The sequence below is a fragment of the Artemia franciscana genome, chromosome 15, assembly GCF_032884065.1.
Source record: "Artemia franciscana chromosome 15, ASM3288406v1, whole genome shotgun sequence".
Lineage (NCBI taxonomy): Eukaryota > Metazoa > Arthropoda > Branchiopoda > Anostraca > Artemiidae > Artemia > Artemia franciscana.
In genome coordinates, this window is record NC_088877.1 from 5,492,581 (window position 1) to 5,503,984 (window position 11,404).

The 11,404-nt window shown below is 33.4% G+C and overlaps 1 protein-coding gene across 12 annotated transcripts in view; it reads left to right on the forward strand.

Annotated features, from left to right (window-relative positions):
- Positions 1–11,404, forward strand: part of LOC136035969 (probable phospholipid-transporting ATPase IA) — a 188,967-nt gene that overhangs the window by 166,806 nt on the left and 10,757 nt on the right. For 10 of the 12 annotated variants that reach the window (XR_010619585.1, XR_010619584.1, XR_010619586.1 and 7 more), the window contains one exon: positions 3,271–3,371. The exons of the other annotated variants lie outside the window; for them this stretch is intronic. Coding sequence is in view for 3 of the 10 variants with exons in the window: in XM_065717867.1 (XP_065573939.1) it covers positions 3,271–3,371 (101 nt within the window). In the remaining 7 variants the exon portion in view is untranslated. The remainder of the gene's footprint in view (positions 1–3,270; positions 3,372–11,404) is intronic. 12 annotated transcript variants of the gene reach the window in all.

Genomic DNA, 11,404 nt, shown 5'->3' on the forward strand with positions numbered 1-11,404 from the left:
TAAAAAGCACGGTTTTTAGTAACCTACCATATGTAAAACGTGGCCCAATGATCGTTACGTTTCCTTCATTATAGCCCTGAAAAGCAGGGCTCGAATCACATTTCTGTAAAGCTTATCATTTAATATAAGGTTATACAACTGAGTAGGGGACATTTAAGGGCAAATGAGGTAGGAGTGTAAACTACTATAGATGTGTTTATATAATTGAAAAACTTTCTAGGGTATGTAAGTTACAAGGGGTGAAAAGTAATGGGGAAGAACTGTTAGAAGAACCACTAATGGATGTGACATATATTTGAAAGGAACTGATTAAAAGCGAGTTGTAAAAATGTAGTACGAATCTTGTAGGGGACTAATAATTGCAGGCATAAAGAAAGTAAATTATAAAGAGTGAATATCGATGGGTAGGGGCAAGGACAGTTAAAGATGTGATACGTGTTTCAAACCATGCTTCTTATAATTGTAATACATAATTATAAATTGTTATAATATATATATATATATATATATATATATATATATATATATATATATATATATATATATATATTATATAAATGGCTATAAGTATTAGATTGTTATAGTAATTATAATTATAATCAGTAGAATTACTGGACTCTCCCAAGAGTTACTAGAGTTAGTTTGATCACTTAGAGTTACTGGCTGTCACATTTGTTCCCCTTTTTAAATACTGGGATTATTAATGGGCACCTTCCAATCAGAGTGGAAGGAGTGAATATCGACTGGTAGGGGGAAGGACAGCTAAAGATGTGATTAATGGACCTTATGAGAGATCTCGTTGCTGAAATTCTTATTGCCAAACAATAGACTTTCTCTTAACCTTTTCATGGCTGGTGACTCTTATAAGACTCACTACAATTTTTGGCAAACGCTCGTTTCCGATTGGTCAAAATTACAGTCTGTAAATATTCGGTGTATAGGAGATGAGAGCTATCGAATGTTGTATTTTCCCCCCTATTGAGTTATCAAGCGTCTTTTGTACAGGACTGGAGTTGGTGAAGTCGAAATTTCATTCAAACAATGAACTTTCTCTTAATCAAAAGACGAAAATGGCTCAGGATTTAAGGCTGATGACTTTTGTTCATATGCACTTACCTGTATTTCAGTGTCTAGATGTCGTCTCCGTTATTTTATAGGAGTTATGTTTAAAAAAATAACAATAATAACTCGTCAACAATAGTGGTGCCTGGACAATGGTGCTCAGCTATGCCTGCATGGGAACGAAGACGTATCAGCTCAGCTGCACAGTCCAAACCTTTGGGAGAGTCAGCTTTTTGGAAGGAAGTCTGTTGAGGATTTAAAAAGTACAACAAGAAAGAGCATTCTTTCTATAGTGAAAATCCATATGAGTCGTTTCACTCACGTAATTACAAGCAAAGGATTTATAGTTTTTGAGGATAAGATATTTAATTTCAAAAAATGACTATCACAAGCCTCGAAGGACCGAATTCGCATTCCGGAGTCATAAAACCATAAAAAAAATCATAAAAATATAACAACAACTAAAAAACTGGCTAAACAATGGTAAAAACAACAAAATCAGAAAGGCAAAGCCATTCATTAGTAAAAAAAAAACGACAAAATGTCAGAAAGTTAAAAAGGTAAAAACTAAAACAAAATTTGAAAAAAGTGAGTCAATTAGCGCTGAAAAGGTTTAAAAGAGAACATATAAACAAAGGAAAGGGAACAAAAGAATCAAACGAACATAAAACTTGGGTATTACCAATAGCAAAGAAAAACTAGCGGAGGCAACCAAAAAAAGAAAAGATACCGACAGACATAGAAAAGACTACAAATATCTATGATCCTTTGTTTTATCTCGGTGTTATTTTAAAGCATATGGCAACCTGGTCCCACCTACGGTTTGGTCTGTTCTTATTGATATGTAGGCTACTTGCCCTTACCAACTCGCCTCACCACTAGACTTTTGCTTACTGTAAATACTCAGTGTAACTTACCTTATGCAGCCGAGACTATTCATATTTTTTATCATAATACGTGGGACTTCTTTAGTGACATGCTCAGTTTTTGGTAATTGCGACTGCACCCCAATTTCGTCTGCTTCGTCTGCAAATTCTTCCAATTTCGTCCAGATTCGTCTGCAAATAAATAAAGGATGTTATAAGCCTTTTTGTAGTTCTGTCACGCTCATGTACAATTTACTGCAAACAAAAATTTAACAGCTAAACTACTAATAGCCCCCCATCCCAAAAAAACTTACTTGGGACAAGTAACAAGTACTTGTTTGAAGTACGTTTTATAACAATTAATTAATCATATTAGAAAAAAAAACTAAAGAAGGAAAAATTCCAAGCTAATTTTTTTTATGCCCCAAGAAACTCGTTGAATAAGCCCAAGTTTCATTTTTGAAAGAGTTGAATAGCTCTTATTATTCTTATATGTTTTTTTTTTTACTTTTCTTTAACTATGTCATAATATTTGCCAAAAATTTCACTCTAGCTGTGATTTCCTTCGAAGCTTAGATTCTAGATTGTAAGATTCAATGATTTGCTTTTTAGAACACCATTTAAATCACCTCTAATTAAATTAAAATCCTGTTTAAATATAAAATATAAATTTAAATATAAATTTAAAATATAAATATAAAATATAAATTAAACATAAATTTAATACGTAACGGTACAGTGCTAAATTTAATTCAGAATCCGAATTTTAAGATTTAAAGGACTCACAGTTAACAACCTACGAATCTAAATTACCCAGTTCAGTCAAATCTCTTCTAACTTTATGCATGCTTTTGAAAAATAAACATAAGCCTTCAAATGGTTAGCTTACCTTACCGGAAAATTTATTGGGAATGGTATGTTCACGTGATATCAAATTAAAACGAAGAAAGGTTTTTCGGTTGAAATATGCCTAATTAAAATTGCGTTAGAGTTTCATCTGTCTACATCTTCAGGCTCACTGAAGCTGACTAATAATGTGCCTCAAGCGTTATTAAGCACGGTATGGTCACATGATCTCAACTTAAAAAGAAGAACAGTTTTTCGATTGAAATATGCCTAATTATAATTGCATTAGAGCTTTTACTCGTAATTTTTCTGTCTACATCTTCAGGCTCACTGAAATTGCCAGACTGAAACTGACTAATAATCTTGCCTTAAGCGTTATTAAGCACGGTATGTTCACGTGATCTCAAATTAAAAAGAATAAAGATTTTCGAAGAAATATGCCTAATTTTAATCGCATTAGAGCTTCTACTCATAATTATTCTGTCTGCATCTACAGGCTCACTGAAACTGCCAGACTCTTGCGTAATGTCAAGAGTGTCTTTCGACGTCCGTCTCCGACTAGCAGTGTACGAGCTGCACTGGAAATCGATCTTGCTCGTAAGTTTCTTTTTTTATAATCTCAAAGTCTTTAGACTTTAAGTTTTATTTTCATACTTCATACACCATTATTCTTATTAGCATTGTTTTGTTGTTCTGCTTTTATTTCCATGATTAAGATCAAAAAGGTTTTTATCAAATTTTCATGATGAGAGTTCGGATACCGACCATATTCTTTGTAGCATTGTTTTATTGTTTTGCTTTTTTTCTGGCCAAAAACGAAGGATTTTTGCCAATTTTTCACGATAAGATATCACATACCGGCCTTTACTTTTATCACTATTGTTCTGTTGATCACTTTTTTTTACTGGCCAAAACTACAGGGGTTTTGGCATTTTTTCACGATGAGGGATTAGATTTTCACTGCTGGCCTTTACTTTATCTGCGTCAGATGCTGGCCTTTACTTTTGTTAATATTGTTCTGTTGTTCTCTGGCCAAAACCAAATGATTTTTGTCGATTTTTCGCGATAAGGGATCACATACCGGCCTTTAATTTTATTAATATTGATCTGTTGTTATGTTTGTTTTTTGTTTGTTTATCTCACCAAAACCAAAGGGTTTTTTGTCAAATTTTTCAGGGTGAGGGTTCGGATACCAGCTAGTTGTTTTAAAATAGATCTCATTTGCAAGTTTCTTCTTATAGTCTCGAAGGTCTTAGACCTCAAGCATGATTTTGGTACTTTAAGCATGGTTATTTTATTGTCATTTTTTGATCTTTTATGTATAGTATTGCCTAAAACAAAAGGACGCTTGTCACGTTTTCATATTGAAACACTGGATACTGACTAGAAGTGTCCGAGTTGCGTTGAAATCGATCTTGCTCATAACTTTCTTTCTTATAATGTCAAAACCTGTAGAATCATGATTTTGATACTTTAAACACCATTTTTCATATTATATATTTTTTTTTGTTCTTCTTTTGTTTCTATTGTCATACCCAAAACCAAGGGGTGCATGTCATAGTTTTATAATGAGAATTGGGGCATCGAGCTCCACTGGATGTCACTATTGCTCGTAAGTTATTTTCTTATAATCTGTAATTCTTTAGCGCTCGTTTATTACTTTGATTCTTTTAACACCATTATTTTTTTTCTCATTCTTTGTTGTTCTTCTATATTTTTATATATCCTCTTGCCATAAACCATAGGCCATGTCTCTCATATTTTAATGATATTACTAGAAGGTAAAATGAGAGATTTCAGCTTTTTCAGGCGTGAAGCTTTTTTTCGGTTGAGGTTAGGAGGTAAAATTTAACAAAGGGGATAAACCGAGGATATAATCATATTGTTTGTGTATTAAGCGGGTCAGTAGTATTACTGTGGCACACACTATGATCCAAATGAAAGAACCCATAACGATTATAATCGTAGGCAACCTTTATAGCCTAAATTCGTCTGGTGAATTGGCGAATTATAACCGTAAGCAGCCTTTTTAGCCTAAATTTGTCTGGTGAAAACTTAACTCAGACTAAGAGGAACACCGAAGCTGATAATGCCCCAACCAGGTGTTGTTTAATAATCGCCTTGAGCCGACAGACCCAAAACCGGTTTGGAGAAGAGGCGTGCGCCACAGGTATACCTGAACGGAAATTATACGATAGGCAAAACTACTTTAGTGTACAATATCATATACCTGAGTACCTTCTTTGTCAAGGTGCACTCAACTCGACTTTTGGGAAGGGGGTTATACTCCAAGAGAAATATACCAGGTATAAATCTCATTACTTCAACACTAGCCTGGAACAAGGGAAAAATGAAAACTCTGTAATACAATTATAGAACTTTCTTGTTTATTTTCGAGGGATAAGATACTGAACAAAAGTGACAAAAATACTTGTTTTAACGGTTGTACGAGGATATATCTCCGTGCGGCATTTTAACCAATCGTGAACGAGTGATGGACGTAAGCTAATCACCCCACCATACCGAATATATGACTTTTTCTGCCCAATCGCATTCAGTCAGACGGTGCCAAAAATCTGTCTAGGCGATTGGATGATTCATGGCCAGGTGTGGTCTTGTGAACCGTAATTAGTTAGCTAATGTCAAAAGACGTTAAAAAAATTCACAGCGAAAAAGTGAACGAACATTAACATAAAAAGAAATTAATGAAAGAACGGAAGGAGAGTTATCTGACAAACAATCGAGGGGAGGCATGACACTTAACTCTAGTTTTGTATGTGTTACTAAATCCTGGTTGGTGTTGGATACCCCGTCCGGGAGTGTAATCAACTCAAATTGGGGGTGCCATCTGTGGGTGATGGGACAAAACCCCTATGACCCTAGTTTGTACCCTCGGTCATGTTTATTGACAGATCTTGCTGTTTACTTTATATTCATTCGACTCCTTATTTAACAAAACTTTGAAAAACGGAATTTGTTTTTTTCATGTGATTCTTTTTTTATTTTTTAAGAATAGCGAAAGTCAATTTTTGTGTTATTTTTTATAGAGTGATGTTATTGCTGCTAATGAGAATGCTTTCATCTTGCTTTTCTGCTTTCCGCTTAAGGGATAATTTCGCTTTTGGCAATTCACACAAGGCAATTTTGTTGTTGCTTATTTTTCCAAAAATCTGACCAAGTCATTAAGGATAAGAAACTTAGTGAGGTTTCCATCTGCCAAATATGTACCTAGACAGACTGTGGAAGTGACGTTCAAATATAATATTTTTAAAATTGAAATAATTTTGCATTATTCCTGATATTTCCTGAAGTATTTCATCTATTTATAAAGGTTTGTTTTCTTGTGATGAACAGTTTACGTGATCTTTTCACCAACATCATAAATAAAAAAAAAAAAGTCTAGAACATGTATATCAGCTTTATGTCAGCCGTAGTTTGAACCAAGACAACGGATTAGGTAGGTTGTGAAGGTTTATGAGTCTTAATCCTAAGTTATGGCAAAAAGTCTGACTCTAGGTTATCATCTTCTAAATGTCTTACAGGTGAATCATTTAATTGTTATATCTCACTCCCTTTCTTTCTACGGGCCAAGTCAATAAAGAGGATCATTTTTTTTATATGTTCATAGTTTTATATCTGTTAACTTTAAAGATCTATAAGGGGTAGTAGACATTTGGCTTAAAAAGTATTTCAAGATCCTAGGGAGGGAATGACTGGCATGTGTTTTGTCACTGATAAAGCAGGATATGATTTTTCACCGATAAGATAGCTGCTCTATACCCGTCAATTGTAGAATACGACAAACCCTTGTTGAACACAGACGTCAAGAATTCACACGGAAGGACTCGTGCGTGCTCATGCTTGATGAAATTTTCTTGATAGGTACCAAATTATGGTACTTCTTCTATCTGAGATCATTGCTATAAATTGTTGAATTCTGTTGGGGGGGGGGTTCTGTTTTGCAGTTTTGTTTGAATAATCGTCCTTTCGAAGTCACTTCCCTACTGCTTCCTGGCATGAAGAGCTTGTTTTCCTGGTTAGTTTGAAAATTATTTTTTTTCGGTGATGATATCTGATATTGTGGCTATCGCTATTGGACATTTTATGCGGAGGCACATCAGGTTGGGAAATTTGCCAATTGCTCGCTCAAAATTTAATAGCTGGAATTACTGATGCCAATTTAGGCTATCAAAATCACCGAAACTTGAACCATTCCTGTTTTTAGCAGAAATAATAAGAGAAGGACTATTAGAAGGGGGGGAGGTAGCTTACATATGTTTCAGAAAGTTGGATAGATCTCTTTCTGGAATTCTTTATTCTTCTCTGGCTTCTCTAAAGTATTTTTGGCTTCAGTATCCGTTGGGTTTTATTCAATTTGCTGGTAAAAAGGAATAGCTCGTGGCGTGTCTTAGTACGCTCCAGGAACGGGTATCTCTATGATTGTAAATGTATGCCTAGTTTCGATTCGTTTTGGCTAGTTTCGATTAAAAATGGGTTAAGCCAAGTATTAGTGTCTTAGTTCAAGCGTATTTGTTTGATTTTGACTCACCTTCATTGACCCTTTTCTCCAACGGACTGCAAACCATGTATTGCTAATGCAAGGTCAGATTAGTCTGGACTGCAGATCTCCATGACAGCTAAGCATGACAACATATTTAAATAAAACCTTCAGTTTTTTCTTTTGAAGCTTGTGCAATTTGATAGGCACTTTAAATGGAAACTGTGGCACTACACTCTCCTGTCTTGAGAGGTCCAAAGGCCAAAAGTTAAAACTTATTCACAGACAAATTTTGAAGCTGTGAAAGCACAAACTCAAAATTTTTGTTGTGACATTTGTAGAATTTACCTGACCCTGTAAAGTCTCGGTACAAAAGTAATGAGAGACATAATAATTGATCTGATGTCTGTTCTGTTTCCCTGTCCCGTGATAGCATCATTGAGATACGATAATTGTTCTCTAACAGGAAGGGACTGGGTAAGAGTCCTCATTTTCTGTCTTTTCCCTTCCCTTCGCGAATTCAAAAGGCAAGATGTTGAATAAGGTCAGTCTGTAGCAGTCGGTTGTCGGGATATTGAACATAAATCGTCACCTAAGTTCTCACTTACTATTCTCAAACAAGCTCTTTAAATGTGGAGTTTTTTTGTATCCTGTGTGTCCATGTAGTCAAACATAGATGTGATCAATACTCCTTCAGAACTCGTTTATCGCTCTGGTAAATCGTGTCAGGGCTACTGTGTACACACTTTTGTTTTTTGACTTGTTTGCCTTCCTGCTAAGTGTTGAGCTTCTTTGACTTGTGGCTCTGCAGAATGTATATTTCACCGTCATGTTTGAGTATTAGGTATAGAATGCAAAACTTCTTGAAATGCTAGTGGAATTCAACCAAAATCGTAAAGTTCTGGTGGAAACTACTCCAAATGCTAGAGGAGCTCAACCAAAATCGTAAAGTTCTGGAGGAAACTACTCCAGATGCTAGAGGAGCTCAACCAAATCGTAAAGTTCTAGAGGAAACTACTCCAGATGCTAGAGGAGCTCAACCAAACCGTAAAGTTCTATAGGAACTACTCCAGATGCTAGAGGAGCTCAACCAAAATCGTAAAGTTCTGGAGGAAACTACTCCAGATGCTAGAGGAGCTCAACCAAACCGTAAAGTTCTATAGGAAGCTACTCCAGATGCTAGAGGAGCTCAACCAAAATCGTAAAGTTCTGGAGGAATCTTCTCCAGATGCTAGAGGAGCTCAACCAAATCGTAAAGTTCTGGAGGAAACTACTGCAGATGCTAGAGGAGCTCAATAAAAATCGTAAGGTTCTGGAGGAAACTGCCCCAGATGCTAGGGGAGCTCAACTAAAATCGTAAAGTTCTGGAGGAATCTTCTCCAGATGCTAGAGGAGCTCAACCAAAATCGTAAAGTTCTGGAGTGGTTCACGTAAAAATTGGAAAAGGGAACTCACGCTGTTGCTGTTTCATATATACTTGTATTTTGTTCTGGTTGCTTAAACATATAAGAGATTCGTTCCTGACCATTTGATCCTCCAGTTATTGCTTTCAAATCCAAATAAGTCGGGACAATTCATCCACCTTGGAAGAGACATCTTTTTTTGCTTTGCTTTTACAGAATAAGAAGAACAATAACAGAAAGCCTATAATAGGAGAACAGAAAGGAGAACAATCAGAACAGAAAGAGCCAGAAAGAACAATAGTAGGAGAATAATAGAAGAAGTTGGATTTCCATAGCTAGCGTCGTAGTTAACTAAATCTTAAACCTACAAAGAAAAATTTTAATTTCTGCTTAGAGCTGTGTCTACTGGCTACATTGCTGGCTACAAGGAAGGATTCCGGATCCCACCTTGCAGCTCCGTCTATTTGTTTTTTTGTTTTGTTTTTAACAGACTGGGTTCATTAGTGGATGTATTTTAGTTAAATAACTTCTTGGATTTAAGATAGGATAATTGAGATCCCGACAAAATTGCGGCATTGGCTTGTGGGGCATATATCACTGTTTGGATGTTGTTTTCTTAATTTGAAGGTGAAAAGATGGCGTAAATTGTTCATTAAAAGAAAATAAATAAATGATGTACCATAAAAGAAAGGCTAGTTGAATATAACTTGACTTTTTACTCTAAAATTCTCCAGAAAAAGCAGTGTTTGTGTTTTCAAAGACAGTAAGAAGAGAAATCTTTCGACTATACGAATGTTTCATATTTGTTTACAATACCTGTATTTTGTCAAATTGCCAATCTTCTAAGTGTGAAAATGACAACAATGAATAGTAAAGACCGAATAAATAGACAAAAAGTAAATAAAAGACATATATAGTGTCAGAGATAATGTCGATTTTGCTCTATAAATAATCTATAAGGCTGATTTAAAATTCAAAAACTAAATGTTGTACTTTTCACCGTTTTACTGTTTCAAAATGTAACTTTCTATCTTTTTTAATTTTTATAAGTCGCTTTTTAATATATACGGCTAGAGAAGGAGATTGGACCAAATTTAAGAAAACTGATCAAGAATAGGAAAGAAACAATACAGCAACCTTTTCCTTGAGCAAAAGAAGAGTTAAACTTTACAAATCCCCCCTCCCCCCAAAAAAAAACGCCAAAAAAGAGTACTTGACCAATACAGGAAATATATAGGACAATTTTCAAAGTATCAAACGAACAAGATTTATAGAATAATTTTCAAAGTATCAAACGAACAAGATTTTTAGAATAATTTTCAGGTATCAAACGAACAAATTTTTTTTTCGCTTTGAGATGCTATTTCTTGTTGTGGGGAATTCTCTTAGAAACCACTAATTCCTCATTATTAAATTTATATAAAAAAGTGAGCCAAAAGTCAAACTTCTCAGACTATGAAAAAAACTAGCCATAGGACTTGCCGGATGAATTGTAAAAAGTATTTAAATATTTTTTTGCTTTATCTGTGTGGCTTTCGTTTTCGTAGTAGCGTTGATGGATAATCCCCGTTTTCATCCGAATTTTAAGTGTACTTGTTCGTTTTCTTGTTGTGTCATGCTATAGTTTTGTGTAGGTAAACGTTTTTTATTACTCCTTTTCTATTTCAATCTATTAAATTAATTAATTTAATTTATTAAATTAATTAGTAATATTAAATTTAATATTACTCCTTTTCTATTTCTATATCGAATTTTTGTATGTTCCTTTTTAAGTATTTAATACTTAATATTAAATACTTAAGTATTTAATATTATTTAATACTTATATTAATAATTCATTTAATAAGTATTAAATTTAAGTATTTTATGTCCTTGAAAGCTCTAAAATTCTGAAGATACAATTTTTCTAGTTTTGTTTTATTCAACTATTTTTGTTACAGTGGAGGCAAGCATGCTTCGTTTTTTAAATTTACATCATTTCTTTTTTTATATTGATTTTCTTTGGCATGCGTCATTTTTTTCAAAATAAGGATTTTTTATTTATGTTGAAGCTGTTCAAATTCCTACGATATAATCTCTTTTAGTTTTTTTTTGTTCAATTATTATGTCCGTAGTATAAACTTGGTTACTTATATTGGGTTTCATAAATACGACAAGCAATCACTAATGCAGACATAACTGCCAATTAAAAACGCAAATAGGCTAAATGTTGAAAAAAACCAAATTTATTAAATATGATTAACAAGAAACTCTAACACTTAAAACAAGGATAGAAATGTCTAACAAGAAATAAGTGAAAATTATTATTAAAGAAGAGTAGTATTTAATAATAAAAATGAATAGTTATTATTAAATATAAAATAAAGTAAAATATATAATAAAATAAAATAAAAATAATATAAAATAAAAATAATAAAATAAATTAAAAAAAAAAAATAAATTAAAAATAATATAATAAAATAAAAATAAAGAGTTATTATTAAAGGAGAGTAGTATTTAAGTATTAAGTAGTGATTATTAAAGAAGGGTAGTATTAAGTAGTATTTGAATGATTTTTATCTGCATGCTCTATTTTAACAAAAATTGTTGATTTTGTATCTTTTGAAAACTCCTAAATTTCTTAAGATATGTTTTATGATAGTTATATTTTATCATTTATTGTTTTTGTTAAGACCGTTTTTTTCTGTCACTACTACTATTATCAGTAATATTGTTAGTAATCTGATGTT